Below are 22262 nucleotides of genomic sequence, written 5' to 3'. Positions count from 1 at the left end.
GGAGCCCCCCAAAATAAAGTCTGACACTGTTTCCACTGTCTCCCCATCTATTTTCCATGAAGTGATGGGACCAGATGCCATGATCTTCATTTTCTGAATGTTGAGATTTAAGCCAACATTTTCATTCTCCTCTTTCACTTTCATCAAGAGGCTTTTTAGTTCCTCTTCACTTTCTGCCATCAGGGTGGTGTCATCTGCATATCTGAGGTTACTGATATTTCTGGCAATCGTGATTCCAGCTTGGGCTTCATCCAGTCCAGCATTTCACATGATGTACTCTGCATATAAGTTAAATAAGCAGGATGACAATATACAGCCTTGATGTACTCCTTTCCCTATTTGGAACCAGTCTGTTGTTCCATGTCCAGTTCTAACTGTTGCTTCCTGACCTGCATACATATTGCCTCTCAAGAGGCAGGTCAGGTGGTCTGGTATTCCCATCTCTTTCAGAATTCTCCAGTTTGTTGTGATCCACACAGTTAAAGGCTTTGGCATAGTCAATAAAGCAGAAGTAGATGTTTTGCTGGAACTCTCTTGCTTTTTCGATGATCCAACGGATGTTGGCAATTTGGTCTCTGGTTTCTCTGCCTTTTCTAAATCCAGTTTGAACATCTAGGAGTTCATGGTTCATGTACTGTTGAAGCCTGGCTTCAGAATTTTGAGCATTACTCTGCTAGTGTGTGAGATGAGTGCAGCTGTGTAGTAGTTTGAACATTCTTTGGCACTGCCTTTCTTTGAGATTGGAATGAAAACTGACATTTTCCAGTCCTGTGGCCACTGCTGAGTTTTCCAAATTTGCTGGCATATTGAGTGCAGCACTTTCACAGCATCATCTTTTAGGATTTGAAATAGCTCAGCTGGAATTCCATCACCTCCACTAGCTTTGTCTGTAGTGATGCTTCCTAAGGCCCACTTGACTTCACTCTTTAGACTTCATACAACCCCACGGACAGTTAGTTCATGGTATTCTCCAGGCCACTAGAGTGGGTAGACTTTCCCTTCTCCAGGGTATCTTCCCAACCCAGGGATCGAACCAAGGTGTCCTGCATTGCAGGCGAATTCTTTACCAGCTGAGCCACAAGGGAAGCCCTCTCTTCTCTTAGCATATCGATTCTACTTCTTTTTTAAAACTTTTTTTTTTTTTTGCAAGAGGGAGGGTGCCCTAAAGTTTGCAATATACATTGACTACTAATCCAAGTTCACTCTCAAAGAATACTATATCACAACATGGGTAGGAAAAATACCTTGTAACAGAGTATCCCCAATTCTTCATTCCTTCCCTTAAAATATTATTATCATTTATTTCATTTATCCATTAAATAATCACCAAATACATGTAGTTAGTGTTACTCTGAAGAAACCATTGTCTGTTAATTAAGAATAAGAAAAATAAATGACTTTATCTTCATGTATTCTTTCTCTTGGGGCTTCCCAGGTGGTCAGTGGTAAAGAATCAGCCTGCCAATGCAGGAGACATGGGTTCAGTCTCTGGGTTGGGAAGATCCCCTGGATAAGGGAAGGGAAATCCACTCCAGTATTGTTGCCTGGGGAATCCCATGGACAGAAGAGCCTGGTGGGCTGCAGTCCATAGGGTCACCAAGACACACAATTTATTGACTAAAACAATGTTTTTTCTTTATGCAGATCAGAGTTTCTGGTCTTTATAATTTTCTTTTTCTCTGATGAACTTTTAACATTTCTTGCAAAGCTGGTCTACTGGCAACAGACTCCATCTGCCTACTTCTTCACTTTTGAAGGGTGATTTCACACAGAATACCAGGTTGGTGGTTTCACTCTCAGCTTTCTTGATTGTATGGTTGATTGTGTGGTTGCTGAAGAGAGGTCTCATATATCTGTTATCCTTGCTCCTCTACAGGTAAGATTTTTCCCCTTCTGGCTTCTTTCAAAAAATTTTTGTTTGCTTTTGAATTTCTGCCTTTTGCACATGATATACTTAAGTGAAGATTTCTGGGGCATTTATCTCAAGTCATGTTCTCTGAGTTTCCTATATCTGTGGTTTGTACCTGTCATTAATTTTTGAAAATTTTCAGCCATTATTACTTCAGACATTCCTTTGTCCCCTTCTCTCCTACCTGGTATTCTCATTGTACATTTGTTATGCTTTTTATAACTGTCTCACAGTTCTTGGATATTGTTTTTTTTAATTTCTTGTTCTATTTGCTTTTCAGATTTGGAAGTTTCTCATGACATTTCTTCAAGTTCACTGAGTCTTTCCTCAGCCATGGTTAGTCTTCTGATAAGCCCATCATAGGCATTCTTCATTTCTGTTACAGGATTTTTGATTTCTATTGTTTGCTTTTGACTTTTTCTTCAGAGTTTCCATCTCTCTGCTTACATTACCCCTCTGTTCCTGCATATTGTCATTTTCTTCCATTAGAGCCTAGAGGATATTAATTGCAGTTGCTTTAAATTCCCGTTCTTACATTATTATGTCTGAGTTTGGTTATGATGCCTTCTCTATCTTTACAAACTGTGTGGGTTTTTTTTTTTTTTTTTGTCTTTCAGTTCAGTTCAGTTCAGTCGCTCAGTCATGTCCAACTCTTTGTGACCCCATGAACTGCAGCACGCCAGGCCTCCCTGTCCATCACCAACTCCTGGAGTTCACCCAAACCCATGTCCATTAAGTCGGTGATGCCATCCAGCCATCTCATCCTCCATCGTCCCCTTCTCCTCCCGCCCCCAATCCCTCCAGCATCAGAGTCTTTTCCAATGAGTCAACTCTTTGCATGAGGTGGCCAAAGTATTGGAGTTTCAGCTTTAGCATCAGTCCTTCCAATGAACACCCAGGATTGCTCTCCTTTAGAATGGACTGGTTGGATCTCCTTGCAGTCCGAGGGACTCTCAAGAGTCTTCTCCAACACCACAGTTCAAAAGCATCAATTTTTGTCTTTAGTATGCTTTGTAATTTTTTGTTGAACACTGAACGTGATGTACTAGGTAAAAAAGAACTACGGTAAACAGGCCTTTAGTTTGAGCTTGTTTGTTTATCGGGTGAGGAGCTGGGCCATGTTTGTTGTTTGCTGCAGCTGTAAGTGTCATCTGCTAAAGTTTCCTCTGGTGTCTGCTTTTGTCTCCATTGTTGTCTCTGGGTTTCCTTACAGACTTCTTAGAGAAAGTTGGAGATTGTGCAGTTCTTTCTGTTGTAACCCACTGTTATTATACAGGAGCCCTGTTGATGTGATGGTGAGGTGTAGTGGGGAGGGGATGCATTCTATAGGTCTATGATCACTCTTTTTTGTGAGACTGTGCCTCTGGGCAGTGCCCTTTGCAAGTATTTTCCCTCCTCCTTTGGTGAGAATAAGGCGGCTAGAGGGGGCAGAAGTTAGGTATATCTGTTTCCCCAGGTTTCTTAGGCTCTGATAACTTCCCAGCAAGTTAGGCTCAGGTGAGAGTTTCCCTTGAGGGCAGACCTTCTTAAGAAGAGTAGAATGTTCTGGTGTCTTTTTGAATGTCTACTTTTCCTCTCCCCCTGCTGCAATTATAGGGGAATTTTTTTCTAACCTTTACTGTGAGAATCTGGTAGGGCTCATGGAAGTAAAATTCACAAAAGTTCAGGGGTCCCCCCAAGACTCTGCTCCCTCTAGAGTTTTTAACTTTTGAGTTCATCCATGTGAGACTTTAGCAATTCTTCAATAATAGCTTTAAGTTTTTCTGCTTAGGTACTTGCTCTTACCGTGGTTTCTGCTTCTGAGACCTTGGTCCTCTAATCATTGATGCTCTATTGTCTGTCTGTCTGTCCAATTTGGGAACAGAGGTTTGCTCTGTGACCTCAGATCTCTGAAGGACTTAAAAAGCATTGATGACTTTAAGTCTGTTCAGTTTTTCTTCTTATTATAAGGATAGGAGTGATCATGTCCAAACTTCTTACATAGCAGACCAGATCAAAATTACTTCTACATGTAATATCTGAAGACTGAATTTTGTAAAATTATTACATGTGACATTTGCATTTGCTCATTCATATTTCTTCACAGTTCCCATCTAGTATTCCCATTAAGCCACACAAGGCTACAGCATGGCTAAAATTCCAATGAGGTATAGTTAACTGGTAACCTTAACCTAGAACAAGGCCTTTGAAGATGAAATTAATGGGACAAGACATGTGCAGATTTTACAAGTTGTTTTCCAAACTGTTTGAGTCCCCCCCAAACAATAGCCTTAATTTAACTTCACCATATGAACTTGCCTTCACCTGCAGTCCTAATTACCAAGGAAACAATTTGATCCCAGACTTAATAAGCACATTCACACTGTTACTTCACATTGGGATTAGATTAATATTTTTACTTGAACAAAGCAAAAGGGTATTGCCAATAACTTAAGGGTGGAATCATTTGGTTTGTTTTCTATTTAGGATACTATAGAAATTTATCTACTCCAATATAAAATAATAAGGAAAAAAATTTTAAACTAGAAACTATAAATAAGAAATTAAAAATTTAATAGTTATTTTAGAAATGTCTTAAACAAACATTCTCCGTGGGGTCAAGTAGGGGAATCTAAATTACTATTGAATTTGTGCAATGTGTTCTATTGTAATGAAGCTATAATTACCTGTTTTAATTCCTGTTTAAAAAAAAAATATATATATATATACACACACATACACACACACACAAGTCAGGTTTGTCTAGGAGAAAGCCTTAGGACAAAGCCAAACAGAGGAGATTTTAAACTTTTCTCTTAAATGTTTCAGTATATAGATACATAAGGACATTAATAACTTCTAAGTGTGGCCCAATATTAGCTCATCTTGGTAAACTATATTTATAAAGTACGGCAAAGCCCTATCTTTCCATTTTCCTAGAAAGAACAATTTCTAATTCAAACAACACTTACTAGTCTCTAATAAAGAGATTTTGCTTATATTCATGGAATTAACAAGACAGATCTGAATATGTATTAAATTTATGTGAAGCTGAATACAGAAAACACATCCTGTGAAATTAGCTAACCATATATGAAAATGTGTAAGACTCATAAGCAAAATTTTGCAGTAACTATTTTCGTGAATATGAATATAGGGCCTGACCCAGGAAGAAACTGATAGCCATTCTTTATAGAAATTCATAAACTATCTACTCTATAGTAGATAACATGTACCTGCATCACAAGGGAAGGAAAAGGGAACTTTACACTGTGGATGGTTACACAAAATCCAGTGAACCTAATGTATCTGCTTTGTGTAGGCCAGTAGTTTTTCACCTGTCCTGATGATCAAGCAAAAGCTCACAGGGCTCATCTGAAAAGAGCCACATCATAACTTTGGTGGTGTGCTTGAAATAAAACTGTAAGATATATACACAATCCCAAACAGATCTGTCTTAACTGGATAAAGAAAGATAACAATATAATTTATTTAAAAATACTTCAAAAACACTTTTCTTGATTATATCTGTGACCACTTCATTTTTCCTGCTTCCTTAGAAGGTTCTAATCAGTGAGGCGTCTTCCATCTTATTACCGCCTTTACTCCGTCCATGATGTCACACGCTCATTACCTGCATGAACAGTTCAGTGCTGACATCAACTAAATATTAAAAACAACGAGCCTATTATCAGAGAGTGGTACGCTAAAGATTCTATTTTGCGAGTTAAGGAAATGTGCCCCAAAATGTCCTTTATAGAACATGATTTTTCTCTCTTCTAAAATAAAAATAATAGTTGCATGAAACAAATGACACAAAAGTACAACTCTTGGAGGAAAAAAAAAATGAGATTTACCAACAGCTTGGGGGAGGTAAAAGGTCAACACTTAAATGATACAGTCCGTAACATGAATCAGTAGTGTATCTATGTCGGGCAGAACTTCTCCACATTTGGGGCAAGAATGAATTGGAATATTCTGTTGCTGATCCAGCCAGTTTCTATCCTCGGCTCCTGGAAAGAAGCATTAAATGAAATGTTAATCCATTCCTTCCATAGTGCAAGCAGTTTTTAATAACATGGTAAATTTTAATGTTCAGGTAAACTTTGTAATCAATATCTTATGGGAAATGAACACAGGTTTTTCAGTCTATAACTGAAGTAATCTATACACACAGAAAAAAAAAATCTCCAGAAGCAGTGCCTGCTTCCCTGTGACATTAGGATTTAGCCTCTATTCAAGGTTCTAGGTATATGAAAACATGTGGTTTCAGTTCCAGGTACAGGACAATACATGTTCTAGTAAAAACTAGGATATTTGAGAGAAGAAAAAAGATGAGGATGTAAGCTAAATGGAAGGAGAGAATGTGGAGAAGACAGCGAGCAGAACGCTGAGAGGGATCCGGGAACAGTAGGTACCTTCTCAGAAGTGGAGACAACAATTAGGGTCATTCAGCAGTTGTGTTTGAGCACCTGGGGCTGGGGGATAGGGATACAGACATGATGGGGACATCAGGCAAGAAAAGTGAGTGACGGGTAGGGTGTGTGAGAAACGCCACAGTTGGTTTCCTGGGAGGGCAGAGAAGGGCTCAGACTGCTTGATGCAGACAGGCTCCCCTGATGAGATCAATTCCACATGTGAGAGGAGTTTTAAGAATGAAGAGTTATCCAGGCAAAGGAAGTGAGAAGGGACTGAAGAAAGAGTCCTGTCATTTCCCTCAATTTTGGAGTTGGACTGAAGTTCAAGTCTATATCAAAGAATGCTTGATGTATGACAGAAATCAAAACAATATTGTAAAACAAACATCAACAATTAAAAATAAATAAATATATAAAAAAAGGATGCTTGAAACAAGCCTTGACTGTTGGCAGGTCCCACGTGTGCGAACCATACTCCATGCAGGAAATGATTTCTGGCTCCCAGGACACCTCTTTGATCTGACCTTGCTGCACTGCTACAAACCATTTTTAGCTTTTTAGCATCTCCACCCAGGTCTCTAGACTTGTTCAGGTCCCCCCAAATGTTTGTTTTTGCAGATGGTAGTGGAGATAACATTTAACATTATTATCTACTTCTGAGGATATTATTTGAATTGAATAACACAGGAGACTATTATGAATAGTCTGTGTCCAGCAAACTTTAGAAGCAACTTTGAATAGAAATACTGATCACAAGGCATTATTTCTGAAGCAGTGGGCTTGCTAATGGTCTCATTGTTTTAGATCAGGGGCAGTAAACTTTTCCTGTAAAGGGCTGGAGAATAAGTATTCCAGGCTTTACAGGTCATAAATTTCTGGCATAACTACTCAACTCTGCCATTGTTGCAAGAAAGTAGCCAGACAGTATGTCAACAAGAGGGCATGACTATGTTGCAATAAAACTACTTACACAAACAGCTGACAGACCAGTTTTGGCCTGGAGGCTGCAGTTTGTCAAAATCTGCTCTAGATGACAACCAGCCACTTATCAGGGACTGTTAATTCATCCCTTTAAACTTTATGGCATCCGTTGGCAACTTTCTTTTTGTCTTGAAACCTTGTCTAGGTTTCAAGATGCAGACTTGGGCTGTTGTTATCACTCAGCTAATGGTTCCCTCCACCTCCTGGCTCTTCACTGTAAAATAAGCTTAGTCAGTTTTCCTTATTTACGCACCACACTCATTTCTGCCTTTGCCCTTTTATTCTCATACAGAAGTTATGGTTTCCAGGTGAAGCTTACAGTCACATCTTTCCAAGGCCTTTCTCAAGCCTCCTGGCCCTTTGGTGTCATCCTTCCCTCTTATCTCCAGCACTATTATTTCTGTCCCTTACTTGTTATATTATGAATTCATCTTGTTACATGCATATTCTGTCTAACTAGACGACAGGCTTTCATGGATCTGACCGTGCTTTATGCTCGCCTGTTCCCTCATGCTCAGCCAAGTGCCCTAGGCCAGAGAAGACACTTACATGGCTGCAGAGGACACCATGATGAAATAACACTGAGAGGAGTTACACTGTTTAAGGCTGCTTTGTTAGGAAACAAACAAAAAATTTTAGGATAATCTCTGTTTGGAATATTGTTACTTATATGACCAAAAAACTTATTAGGATAATTATGAATACATTTGTGTTTTGTGGCGAGTTTTAGATTATAAATATAAGTCAAAGAGTGTTTGGTCAGTTTTTTTTTTTTCCCCTAAGTGTAAATAGATATTTGCCTTATATAGTTACGAGAAAGAAAAATTTTCCCGAGAAATCTAGGTGTAAGAACTGTCCGTTTTTTGAACCAAGACAATCTTAGAGGCACTTATAGATATATGGTTATTCCTAGGATATTTAAATTCAGGTTAGAGAAAAGGCCTGGCAGTGCATGAGTGGTTAGATGCAGCTTTCTCTTCTGATCCTAAAAAATGCCTAAGGCTAATATTTAGACCAGTCCCTGTGCTCCTTCTGGGTCCCCGCCCCCTGCACCGCCCACCACCAGGTGGTGCTAGTGGTAAAGAACCTGCCTGCCAACGTGGGTTCAATCCCTGGGTTGTGAAGATACCCTGGAGGAGGACATAGCAACCTACTCCAGTATTCTTGCCTGGAATATCCCATGGATTGAGGAGCCTGGAGGGCTACCGTCCTTAGGGTCGCAAAGAGTCGGACACAACTGAAGTGACTTAGCATGCACTGTGCTCCTTCTGCATATGCCCCATGAATACTATATGTATCTTTTTTTTTATGTGTATCTTTAATCTGAATCACTACCTCTAATATTTACTTTAATCTATTTTTTCCTGTAAAGGGACTCTGGCAGCGGCATGTTGGCAGAGACAGGTGGTAGAAGGGATGCTCAGAAAAATTTTGCTACAATTTAACAGTTAACTATACATACTACATTGCTTCTTTGGTATTGATAACAACACTGATAGTTCCTTTTCAATAGTCAGTTGGTATGTGGAAGGGATTCAGACTGATCTAGCATTAAAAAAATTAAGAATCAGTTTTATGTAAAATTTAGATAACATCTTTTTTTTTATAACGTAATCAAATCAGATAACATCTGATTCATCTTAGTGGCATTGCTATTAACCTTTCATCTAGCTATGTCAGTCTTTGATGCTTTGACTATTAAGATTTTTCCTATCTAGACTCAAGGATAATACTTCCCTTTCAGTGACATAATTTACTGTAAATGACAGAACATTATTCCTGGAGTATTAAAACCATGTAATAAACAGCACTATATTTTGTATAAGTATTATGATCAGTTTCACTCAGGGAATTAAAATCTGGATACAGAACATAGTGACAGGCTTATTACATGTAGTACTGTGTAGTGGCGAAGAGTTAAGATAACCTTGGGCTCCATGTTCAGTTCTGCCCCTTAGAAGCCTTGTGATCCTGGGTAATAGAACCTTGTCTTCCAGAAGATGGTGATACAATATACCTGATGGAATTCTGTGAGGATCATTTGAAGTAATTTGTATGAAGGGATCGGCGTAGCCCCAGCACATAGTAAACTCTCAATAAATGGTAACCTTACTATGTGCATAACACCAGGTATTGGGTGAAGATATCAGCTCTGCAGGAGCTTATTTAATAGAGTACTTACGTGCATATTTAGAACACATAAGTAACTATAAAATAGCAGATAAGTACTGGAACAGAAATAAAGTACTTTGGAAATTCAGGAGGGAAAGGTCACATTCTGTGGGATTCATGGGGACGGTATTTGAGATGGGTTTTAAAGATGGGGTATTCTTGCCTGGAAAATCCCATGGACGGAGGAACCTGGTAGGCTACAGTCCAAGGGGTCGCAAAGAGTCGGACACGACTGAGCGACTTCACTTTCACTTTAAAGATGGGGTAAGGGTTCACTGGAAAGAGACTGTAGGAAGAGAGAGATGAATAAGGAAGGGCCTCTATATGAAGGATACCACATAAGCAAGTGCACATAGGTGTATAAGTTTAGGACAAGTTCAGGGAACAGGGAGTGATTCTGTTGGCTAATATCCACAGGGGAACAGAGTGAGAGAAGGCTCAGAATTTTGGCTATGCCAGGTGTTAACTACCAGTGTGGAGAGTCTGGTCTGGATTCAGGAGGGAATGGATGGAGTCTGGGGTACTCTGGAAATAGGACTGATTTTTGCTGTATTTTTGGTAACTTGACCTGGAATATATCGAATGTAGTAAGATTTTAGTGTATAAAGAATGTAGTGAGATTTTAGTGTATATAGAATGTAGTGAAATTTTCCTTCAGGCAACTTCTTCACAGGATAGCAAACCCATGGAACCTCTACCACTTGGTATCACACGTGACTCACCTCTTTGAACGAGATAAGCCTGCTGGTCAGCGTCACTTGCTCTCGCCCCATGACGGCTCTGCATTTCCATCAAGGTCTGCCTGCTGGGATAAAAAGCAATGTTATCTGTGAAACCTTGAAATATGACAACATTAAAAAGGCGTTCAACAGAAGTGTGAGAAAAAAGAGGTAAACTACAAAGCCAAAGTTCACAGAAACCAGAACTTATGAGCAATTTGAGTTTTAAATATCACTGGCACTAGGACACAATGTAGTAAATATGATTTTTTAAAAATCAGGAAATAAACAGAATGTCAATAAATGGGGAATAGGTTGTAAAAAAAGTAGCATATTTCTAAACCAGGACACAACAGAGCAAACAATGAATTAAATCTGCATATACCTATAGATTTATATATATATATATATATAGTTCAAAATCAGTTATATATATAAAACAAGTTGCACAATAATACCTTTAGTGACAATTTTGTAACCTATGCACCTTGTTCTAAGAAATTAATATTACCTTGTTTTAAGATATTATATAGGTGTGTATATATGCAAAAAATACAAAACAGCTGGAGATGATACACACGAGTTCCAGGCACTGTGGGAGAGGGAGAGAGGATTATACTAAGGGGTAGGGAGAAAAGAGACTGCAACTTCATCTACAGTTCTTTTTCTTCTTTTTATAAAAATATACTTGAAGCAAACAAAAGAAATATTAGTAACTGTCAATCCTCGATGGGTACATATTAGCTTCCCTGGTGGCTCAAATGGTAAAGAATCCACTTGCTGTGTTCATGAATTGGAAGAATCAATATAGTGAAAATGAGTATACTACCCAAAGCAATCTATAGATTCAATGCAATCCCTATCAAGCTACCAACAGTATTTTCCAGAGAATTAGAACAAATAATTTCACAATTTGTATGGAAATACAAAAAACCTCAAATAGCCACAGCAATCTTGAGAAAGAAGAATAGAACTGGAGGAATCAACCTGCTTGATTTCAGGCTCTACCACAAAGCCACAGTCATCAAGACAGTATGATACTGGCACAAAGACAGAAATATAGATCAATGGAACAAAATAGAAAGCCCAGAGATAAATCCACACACCTATGGACACCTTATCTTTGACAAAGGAGGCAAGAATATACAATGGAGAAAAACCAATCTCTTTAACAAGTGGTCCTGGGAAAACTGGCCAACCACTTGTAAAAGAATGAAACTAGAACACTTTATAACACCATACACAAAAATAAACTCAAAATGGATTAAAGATCTAAACGTAAGACCAGAAACTATAAAACTCCTAGAGGAAAACATAGGCAAAACACTCTCTGATATAAAACACAGCAGGATCCTCCATGACTCACCTCCCAGAATATTGGAAATAAAAGCAAAAATAAACAAATGGGACCTAATTACACTTAAAAGCTTCTGCACAACAAAGGAAACTATAAGCAAGGTGAAAAGACAGCCTTCAGAATGGGAGAAAATAATAGTAAATGAAGCAACTCACAAAGAATTAATCTCAAAAATATACAAGCAACTCCTGCAGCTCAATTCCAGAAAAATAAACGACCTAATCGGGCCAAAGAACTAAACAGACATTTCTCCAAAGAAGACATATAGATGGCTAACAAACATACGAAAAGATGCTCAACATCACTCATTATCAGAGAAATGCAGATCAAAACCACAATGAGGTACCATTTCATGCCAGTCAGAATGGCTGCTATCCAAAAGTCTACAAGCAATAAATGCTGGAGAGGGTGTGGAGAAAAGGGAACCCTCTGACACTGTTGGTGGGAATGCAAATTAGTACAGCTACTATGGAGAACAGTGTGGAGATTCCTTAAAAAACTGGAAACAGAACTGCCATATGACCCAGTAATCCCACTGCTGGGCATACACACTGAGGAAACTGGAATTGAAAGAGACACGTGTACCCCAATGTTCATCGCAGCACTGTTCATAATAGCCAGGACATAGAAACAAGCTAGATGTCCATCAGCAGATGAATGGATAAGAAAGCTGTGGTACATATACACAATTGAATATTACTCAGCCATTAAAAAGAATACATTTGAATCAGTTCTAATGAGGTGGATGAAACTGGAGCCGATTATACAGAGTGAAGTAAGCCAGAAAGAAAAACACCAATACAGTATACTAATGCATATATATGGAATTTCGAAAGATGGTAATGATAACCCTGTATGCAAGATAGCAAAACAGACACAGATGTATAGGACAGTCTTTTGGACTCTGTGGGAGAGGGCGAGGGCGGGATGATATGGGAGAATGGCATTGAAACACGTAAATTATCACATGTGAAACGAATCGCCAGTCCAGGTTTGATGCATGACACAAGGTGCTCAGGGCTGGTGCACTGGGATGACCCAGAAGGATGGGATGGGGAAGGAGGTGGGAGGGGGGTTCAGAATGGGGAACACATGTTCACCCATGGTGGATTCATGTCAATGTATGCAAAACCAATACAATATTGTAAAGTAAAATAAATAAAACTGAAAAAAAAAAAAAAAAAAGAATCCACCTGCAATGCAGGAGACCCGGGTTCAATCCCTTCATCAGGAAGATCCCCTCAAGAAGGAAATGGCAACCCACTCCTTCCTACCTGGAGAATTCCATGGACAGAGGAGCCTGGTGGGCTACAGTCCTTGGGGTTGCAGAGTCAAACATGACTGAGTAACTAACATATAAACATTGGTGTGTGTTATTTTGTTCTCTGTATTTTTCCGTTTCTTACTCCTCTATATTTTGTTCTCAAAAGGAAATTTTTAAAGATAGAAGTAATTTTAGCAGTATTTTCTTATAAAATGTATTACAGAATTACTTAAAGTATTAGAAATATTTCATCCATGACAATGGCAGGATATGACTGGAACCCATATTATCAGGCTTTCACAATTTATCTAGAAGCAGAAACTCAATCGGGTCCCCACAAGATACTGCCAAGCCTTTTAAAGCAAACCAAGTGTCAGGAACACCATCAGGCCAGGTGTACTCAAAGCGAATCTTGTAGCTCAAACAGCTAAAACACTGTGGGTCCCTCTCCCACAACCTAGGTGATCTGTGTTCCAAGTCTTTCCCTCATTTACCTGCCTCCATCTTCGAAAGCATTGTTTTCTTTCAGTAGAACTGCCAGCTGCAATGCCAGCTGCTCCTTTTCTTCATGAATCTTCTCTCTTGCTGCTCTTTCAGCATGAAAATCAGAACAATAAACCTCCATCTGTTAGAGGGAAAAAAAGGAGAAGTTACTACCCAGACAAATGTGGATTCTCTACAGCCTATCTGCTGATAGGTGGAAGAGGCTGTGCTACGTCCGGTGACACGTCTTACAAATATTAATAACAAGTATATGCTCCTGCTAGAAACCAGTGTAACGACCACGACCATGTGAGTGAGACATCCTGAAGACAGATCTTCAAGGCCATCCTGAGTGCAGCCTCATGAGACCCCGAGTCAGCTAAGGCTCACCCGGCTAAGCTGCTCCTGGATTCCAGATCCATAGCAACTGAGACAATAAATGCTTGTTGCTTTAGCTGCTTCATTAGGAGAATAATCTGTTACCTCTAAATAAATAAATATTATGCTGCTGCTGCTAAGTCGCTTCAGTCGTGTCTGACTCTGTGCGACCCCATAGATGGCAGCCCACCAGGCTCCGCCATCCCTGGGATTCTCCAGGCAAGAACACTGGAGTGGGTTGCCATTTCCTTCTCCAACGCATGAAAGTGAAAAGTGAAAGTTATTATGCTATAATATGTAATTTCTTCATTGTTATAAAATTATAAAGTAAAAATGAATGCCTTAACATTGAACTGAGCATTATTTTAATACCAGTTCTTAACTTTCTATATTTTCAATTAGGTTTTCCTTTTCAGATTTAGTGGTTCTAGGATATACTTTTTTATCCATTATCTTAAAAAGTTAATAAAAATTTAAATATTCTGATCACAATTTTAGTTGCCAGAAAAAGTATGAAATAGATCATTTTAAGGGACTTCCTACCATTTCAGAGTGCTCTAACATTTTATGGTTTTCACTGGTAGATCATGGGCTTTTTTTGAGTCAGACATAAATCTGTGTTAGAATCTCATTTCCATCACGTCATTAGGTTTGAGCCAGTAAGAACTAGGCCTTTGTTTTGTCCATCTCTATATCCCCAACATTGCTTTTAATTACATGCAATTAGGTGGTAGGAAGATTAACTGCTGCTGCTGCCAAGTCGCTTCAGTTGTGTCCGAGTCTGTGTGACCCCATAGACAGCAGCCCACCAGGCTCCCTGTCCCTGGGATTCTCCAGGCAAGAACACTGGAGTGGGTTGCCATTTCCTTCTCCAGTGCATGAAAGTGAAAAGTGAAAGTGAAGTCGCTCAAAGACTAACTCTACCAGACAGCAAAACACTTGTCTGGCCCAATTAAAGGAAATACCTGAAAAAGCTCAAGCTGAAATTCTATTCCTGTAGAAATAAAACCAAAGTTGTGAAAAGTGAAAGTTGCTAGTCATGTCTGACTCTTTGCGACCCTGTGGACTACACAGTCCATGGAATTCTCAAGGCCAGAATATTGGAGTGGGTAGCCCTTCCCTTCTCCAGGGGATCATCCCAACCCAGGAACTGAACCCAGGTCTCCCACATCAGGGAAACCCCAGAATACTGGAGTGAGTAGCCTATCCCTTCTCCAGAGGATCTTCCTGATCCAGGAATTGAACCAGGGTCTCTTGCATTGCAGGTGGATTCTTTACCAGCTGCGCTACCAGGTAAGCCTATAACTACAGTATCAGAATCCAATCAGAGAAAATACCTAAAAGAGCTCCGGTTGAAATTCTATTCCTATAGAAATAAAACTAAAGCTGTAAGTCCATTCAGCCACTCCTATATTTCAGTAGGCCAGCCACTATGGGCAACAGGTAATGAGTATGTATATAGGGAATAGTAAACTTCTGGTATTGTTACATTGAAAATAATCTGTTTATCAGTTTGGCAAATGTTTAAAAGAGTAATGCAAGGATGTAGGGAAATAGGGGCTTTCAGCTACTTTTGGTGAGCAAAAAATTTTGATTATGCACTTCTGGAAGACAGCTTGGAAGTAGTTATTTAACTTAAAAACAATCTAACCCAATGACCCAACCATTCCATTTCTGTATCTTGCTAGAGATTCCACAAATGCACAAAGATATACATACAAGAATGTTCAGTTCAGCATTGTTGATAAAAAGCAAAAATACTGGTACAACCTACATGTTCATTAATAGAGGGCTGGTTAAATATATCAAGGTAATGCACATTTTGGATACCATGCAACTATTTTAAAAAGTACATATGGCTGTGAGTAATAACATAGAGAGGTATACAAGATAGATCGGGAATGAAAAAGTAGTACAATGTGTATGGCATGATCCCGGTTTTAATTACACAAGCAATAACGTGGTAGGAAGACTAACTCTACAGACATCAAAACATTTGATTATTTATAATGAGACAGTGTGTACCAGACCAGCAATGTACAAACAGCCCAATGGAACAGTGTGGAATCCAGAAATAGACGTGTGGGTACATTGACATAATATGTGACAATGAGGGCAACAGAGTCCTTTAAGAAAAGATGACCTTTTAAATAAATGGTGTCAAATGGATAGTCATGTAGAAAAAAAAATATGAATCGTTACCGTTACTTCACTGCATATAGAAAAGCTAATTTCAGATATTTTTGTATCTTAATGTAAAAGACAAAACCATAAATCTTTTAGAAGTCAACACAGGAGAATATAGTCATAGCCTTGAGGTAATGAAAGCTTTTAAAATAGGACACAGAAGTACTATAATCATAAATGAAAAGACTGATAAACTAGACTACATTAAAATTAAAAATTCTGTTCACCAAAAGATATGCTCATGAGAGTGGAAAGGCAAATCACAGAGTGAAGAAATCTGCAAAAAGCACTGGCAAGGGCTTATGTCTGGAATATATAAAGAACTCCTGTAAAATTAAGAAAAAGCTAGCAAATCAGAAGAAAACTCGGCAAAGACCTGATAAGGTACTTCACAAAAGGAGATCCTTAAAACGCCAGTAAACATTTCAAAAAGTACACTTTCAAACCAGCAGGGAAATGCAGATTAAAGGAGACACCATTATAAACCCAACAGAATGGTTAAAAATTAAAATACTGATAATACAAGTATGGGTCAAGGTGGATGTAGAGCCATAGGAACTCTCTGATGGGAGTGAAAACTGGTAGGTACATTCACTCTGGAAACCTCTTTGGCATTATGAACACTGAGTAACCTGCCTACTCTAGGAACAAGCAGTTTTATTCCTAGGTGTGTACCCAAAAGAAATGAGTGCACAGGTGAATAAAGAGACTTGCATAAGAATGTCAGAGCAACATTAAACACCAAGCCCCAAGCTGAGAATGATCCAGCTGTCCATCAACTGTAGAATGGATAAATTCAATGAGTAGTACACTTAGAAGTGTGGTATGCTTTCCACATGTGATAAACTTCAGTAAAAAGGTTTGTTGAAAATATATTAGCAGAAATAGTGTAAAATCTAAAAAATATATCTTAAGCATCACCACTTTCCCGTTTGAGAATATGATCAAGGTTGGCTTCCCTCAGCTCCCGCTTGGGAACAAAGCCTACCTGAGCCCTGAGGACAGCCATGGTCTCCAGGTCCTTCTCCTGCTTGGCAATGGTCTGCTTCATCCCATCCATTTGGAGCTGCTTGGAAGCCAGGGCCTTCTCTGCCAGTTCCAGTTTTCCACTCAGTTCCTGCAGCACCATCTTATCCACTTTTTCTGACTGAAAAAGATAAGCTTATTCTGGACTTGGTTTTGAAATAATTCAACCTATTTTAATAAAATGTAACATGAAGGCTTAAATTAAAAATTTACTAGGTCTTTAGAGAGGAACCATATTCTAGGAAAATTAAATGAAAAACAAGTATATTTCTAAGAATATAAACTCAAAGACCCCTTCTAATTCAAAGCTCCCCTGGTCTTTACTTATTCCCACATTACTGAGGTAAAACTGACAAAATTGTAAAATATTTGAAGTGTAAAACATGATTTGATATACACGGTGAAAAGGTTCCCCTGATCAGGTTAATTAACTCATCTCTCATCTGACGTATCTATCCACGGTGTTTAAACTATCACACCATGCTGGGGACATTATTACTAAGTTAAGTTGCAGCCCAAGAAGTCCAGGGTCTCAAGTTCACTGACAGAGGCAAGCTAGCCTGGTGAGAACTCCCAGCAGCACTCTCACTATACATCCATTACTCATGTAGGAGCACATACTCAGCTCTCCTGCAAACTCACCCACCATTAGCAATGCTAACAGCCTACTCCATGACCATAAGGCGTGTATCCCATCTTTAACTACATGGCGCATTATACATATGCAGCAGGAGTTATGAACACTTAGACACAAGAAATCAATTACTGATATAAATGGAAAAAAAAACCTTTGAAACCAGACTTAGTTAAGGAGTAACACAACTACCTCACATATTTACATAAAACATTCAATAGTTCCATTCACTACTAGGCTCTGAAAGTAATTTTTTTTCTATGAGTACCTCTCTCCTTTTTAGTTCCTCAATTGTCTTCAGTGCATTATTGTATTCTTGAAGAAGCCTGTTGTGTGTCAACTGTAGAGTGCCTAATTTGGACCTATTTAAAAAGAATATTAAAAAGGAAATCTTGGGGAAAATACATCGAAACTTAGTCTTTCCTCCCAACTTTCTTCTGAACACTCAAGTAGCAAAATCTCTTCCACCTTTATAATCTCACCACCTACTAGCATATTCTTACTCTCAAAGAAAATGATTTTTCTTCAAATAATCAAGATAGACTACAAATAATTTTCAAAACTGTTAAAACTTAAATTTTATCTCTTCAGAAAAGTCTACTAATTCTCCTATAAATAAACAAAAGACAAAAAATAAATTTAATTTATTCTCAAATCCTGATTCCAACCCATAAAACTGCTCTTCTATCTTCTTCCAGCAAGTAGCCATCCAGTCATTGCACACTCACTTTTCATCTTCTGTTTTAGCTTGTTCCATTTTGATTTCTGATCGCATGCTTTCCACTTGGAGCTCTAACTTTTTGTTTTTATAAACCAGTTCTTGTTTTTCATTCAGCTCTGATGGGCTTGCGGAATTTTTCCTTTCAAGGGCCTGACATCTAAGAAAGAGCAAAATTTCATGAGGACAAACAATGCTCCTTCACATTTCTCAGTGGCTTCTAAACAGATTCTCAGATTACGTAGCAAATACAAAGAATTTCATGATGACATTCTTCAAAAATTTAACAGTACAAAATTAAATATTTTATCCTTCCTGTTTTTTTACTAGAAGTATTTCTGAACTGTTATGACTGAATATAAAAATATACAGATTTTTATAAAAGAAATTTATAGCCTCTGTTAAGTACAAAAAATATGGCTTCTGATAAAGATTCAGTAGGAGAGAAGGAAGTGCTTTAAGTCCTGTTAAAGATCAGACCGAGAATTTCAATGTAACAAGAGCAAAATGAGCCAATGGCTGGCTGTGTGTAAGGCATCAATGAAAAAAGCATGTTAAACATTAACTTATTTAATACAAAGTTTGAGTTATGACACACAGTTTACAGATGATAAAACTGAGGCACAGAGAGGTTAAATAAATAACTTGTCCAAGGTAATACCACAAATCAGGGGTAAATCTGTATTTCAACCTGGGTCTGTTTATTCAAAGTCCTTTTCCTCAGCTGCTATGCTATCTGTAATACTGTACAGCCTTGATCAGTGTAACTCCACAGAAACATACATTTGTATATTGTGCTGGAAATATGCTTGCCGATTAATCTAAGAGAACAGCATCAACTTAGCTTTTCTAAATTTGAGGCAACTCCTTACATCAAGAGAAACAAGCAGATGCAAAATTCTCTCAATTTAGACATTAGCCTTCATAACTGATAGAAAATCAAGTTATTTTTTCCCCCCTAAATAAATCTCATTCAGGTTCTTCTTGCCCTTTGTACTTTTATGTTTGTTTACATCAATGCTGTCAGCTTACATAAGTCACAGGAGGTCTGGCTCACTGTTTTTTCCAGGTCCTCATATATGCTTAAAATGCCCCTGAAAAGCAGAATCAGAGTCCCCTGGGTCCATTCCCCCAAGGACTTCATGGTTATATATTAACCGGAACATTGGTGTTTTCTGAATTCGTATTTTAATTAGGTGTCTTTTTCTTTTACTCAGTAACACAGTAACCAAATGATGTTTTTGTATATTAACGTATTTTGTTAAATAGTACACTTTTTGAAGGGGGTGTAAACATTATCTCTCATTCTTACTTTTCTTGAAGTCTCTTCTTCATTAGCTCAGCTTCACTGAGTTTCGTGTGAGCTTCCTGAAGCTCCTTAAACAGGGTTGTCACCTGAAGGTTCAGTGTTTCCACTTCACTTCCAATCTGTGATCCAGGAAATCCCAAACATGCACTTATTAGAACTTAAATGAACCTCTTTGTGAGGAAACAGTGTAAACCACTGGCGCCTAACTAAGACTCTGAACTGATTAAACTTTTGGCACTTAATGCCCCAAATATCTTGCATGGAAAAAAAAAAAAAAGCTTTGGATACAACTCTGTTTCCTTATAGAGCATTAACTGATCAATTTGGATACTCTTGTGATAATGCCTTTATCATAGACACAATGGACCCTGACCACACTTCAGGGGATCATAGATCTTGGTGCTGTCAAAGCACAATCTACTTTACCCAGCTAGCAACTCACGCCCACATTCCCTGACTGTTGTGTGTTTCTAGTTTACTCAGCTGTTTTCACTGTACTGGCTTCTTCCTGGCAGCTCTAGAAGTGTAAAACTCACTGTCAATGAGTTTTACAGTGCCAGGGAAGTCTCAATACTTCTCTTTAATTAGTAGTTCATTAGTTTTGGTCTCTTCATCTCAGTTTTTAACACATTCTCCATTCTCTTGAAAGTACAGGACTCAGCTCAGAGCGTGGCATACAGCAAACATCTGATACAGGCTTGTTGAATAAGTTAGCTAAAGTGAGTGTTTCATGTAAATGCCTTTCTTGTGGGCTACTGTGGGTCTTACAACTTCCTGCCCTCATCACCTTTCCCTAAGCTTCAGACTGTGTTCGCAGGTTACAAGGCATGTTTCTGAGTTGTCACACAAGTTTATATAAATATGTATGTAAACAAATGTCTTTCTTGTTCAAACTATTATATTCAAATGAGTAGTGGGAGAGAACAAAGACCCTTCAATTCTACCTGAAGTTTCTGGATTCATATCTTCAAATGATTTCATTATATATTGGACAAAATTCCTTTCTCAATTTGTGGGTCTGTTCACTTAGGAATTCTGGAGAGGAAATCAGTCAAGAAGAGATAAAGGAGTGATTTCCTAGAATCACCGGGATAGGAATACATCTCACTGCAATTTACAGTGAATGAAATTCAGATCAGGACAAGGAAACAGGAGAGAAATAGAAAATATTCAACATGACAAATTGTTTCTCTATTTCTAAAGCCACACATCACATGACTTGGCTGCTGTGCCCTCACTACCCTCCATCCACTGAGAGTGTGGTAACAGTCTTAGACTCTGAGTACCCACAGTTTTGGTGTCTTTCTCCTCTTCTTTCTCTTGTTCTGTGGGCTCCTCTGTCTGGCTCTCAGTCTCAGAATGATCCTTGGCTTTCTTTTCAAAATCAGAAATTCTAAAAAAATTACAGAATACAGAAAGGTTACTTTTTCTTTGGCTTCCAGAGGAATAACAATTACAGAAGCATTAAAAAGAACGTTGTCTAAAATTTGGATAAAGGATGAACGTTTTCAAAATCTCTTCATATGTACTGTATTAGATCTGGTTTTGCTTTCAACCAGACACTGGCTGGAACTGATTCAAGGGATGAATGCACATGGGGGATAAGTTGGGTATAGTTTATCTTGAACACTGAAAAACACTGCCTTTTCCCACATCACTGTAATGCACAGAACTGTTTTTTTAATTTGTATTTTTATGTGTGTATGCATGTGCGCTACATGAGAGTGGGTGCCTCTTTATAAGGATTCAGGAGAGAGGCAATCCTTATACTTGTTATAAGAAGATCCATCTAAGTTTATGGGGTCCTAAAACAAATATAGCAACATTCTTATACTGAATCAAAATCATATGAAAACTACCTCAATACAAATGGAATAACAAGAAACTTGTGATTAAAGATGGCAGATTAAAAATATGCATGCAATTTTTCTCCCACCCTGAATGCCACTAAAATGACTTCGAAAGAAGAATGGAAGAAGAACATTCAAAGGAACTGCACCCTCCCTCCACCCCTGCCCAGCAAAAAACAGAAGATGAAAGTTGGTCAAATACATCAGAAAGCAGAAAAAGACAGTGTGAGTGAAGGGTGAGGAGGCAGGGGAAGGAAGAAAGAAATAGGGAAAGAAAGGCAAATGGCAAAGAGGAACACCAAGTTAAGAAAATGAGAGGACTGGTTCAGGAGTCCAATTCAAAATAATAGTCATTGCTAGAATGAGAGAACAGAGAAAACTGAGGGTAATTAAGTCAAGATCATTTTTCAAGAACTGAAGGATGAATGAGGCCAAGAGAGTCCAGAACGAATGGATGAGAACGGGCCAATCACCAAAGCACATGTGAGAGGTCAGAAAACGTGGGACGGAGCAAAGAACCTTTGGGGGAGAGGACAAACAAAAGAAGTTTTATGCCAAAAGATCAAGAATCAAAATGGCAATGAATTTCTCAGCCTTAACACCAGGAGCCAGAAGACAATGAAGTACTAATGCTTTCAAAATTTGGCAGGAAAATTATATCCAATATATCAATAGAATTCTTTATCTAGCAAAACTATCTGTTAAGTAAAAAGGTAGAAAGAGAGATTTTCACATATGCAGATTTCAGAAAATATCCTCCCCATATATTCTTTCTTAGTAAGTTAGTGGAGATATTTAAAGATATTTAGTGAGTAAGAACACTGGATACACAAAACAGGAGATCCAAAAGATCAGAGCTGAAGGAATTCCACAAGTGG

General features: G+C 38.4%; 1 protein-coding gene across 5 annotated transcripts in view; it reads right to left on the bottom strand.

Moving 5' to 3' along the window:
• Positions 4275–22262, bottom strand: part of OPTN (optineurin) — a 40981-nt gene continuing 22993 nt past the window's right edge. For 2 of the 5 annotated variants that reach the window (XM_018057117.1, XM_018057115.1), the window contains 8 exons: positions 20825–20927; positions 19538–19653; positions 18236–18385; positions 17776–17869; positions 16836–16994; positions 13294–13424; positions 10182–10264; positions 5355–5901 (listed from right to left, as the gene is read on the bottom strand). In XM_018057117.1, the coding sequence (XP_017912606.1) occupies positions 5777–5901; positions 10182–10264; positions 13294–13424; positions 16836–16994; positions 17776–17869; positions 18236–18385; positions 19538–19653; positions 20825–20927 (961 nt within the window). In that variant the 3' untranslated portion in view covers positions 5355–5776. Of the gene's footprint in view, positions 5902–10181; positions 10265–13293; positions 13425–16835; positions 16995–17775; positions 17870–18235; positions 18386–19537; positions 19654–20824; positions 20928–22262 lie in introns of all 5 variants that reach the window. The other 3 variants (XR_001918996.1, XM_018057116.1, XM_018057118.1) reach the window with 3 other exon arrangements.

The sequence above is a fragment of the Capra hircus genome, chromosome 13 (assembly GCF_001704415.2).
Source record: "Capra hircus breed San Clemente chromosome 13, ASM170441v1, whole genome shotgun sequence".
Lineage (NCBI taxonomy): Eukaryota > Metazoa > Chordata > Mammalia > Artiodactyla > Bovidae > Capra > Capra hircus.
This window is presented reverse-complemented; position numbering and strand designations above follow the sequence as displayed.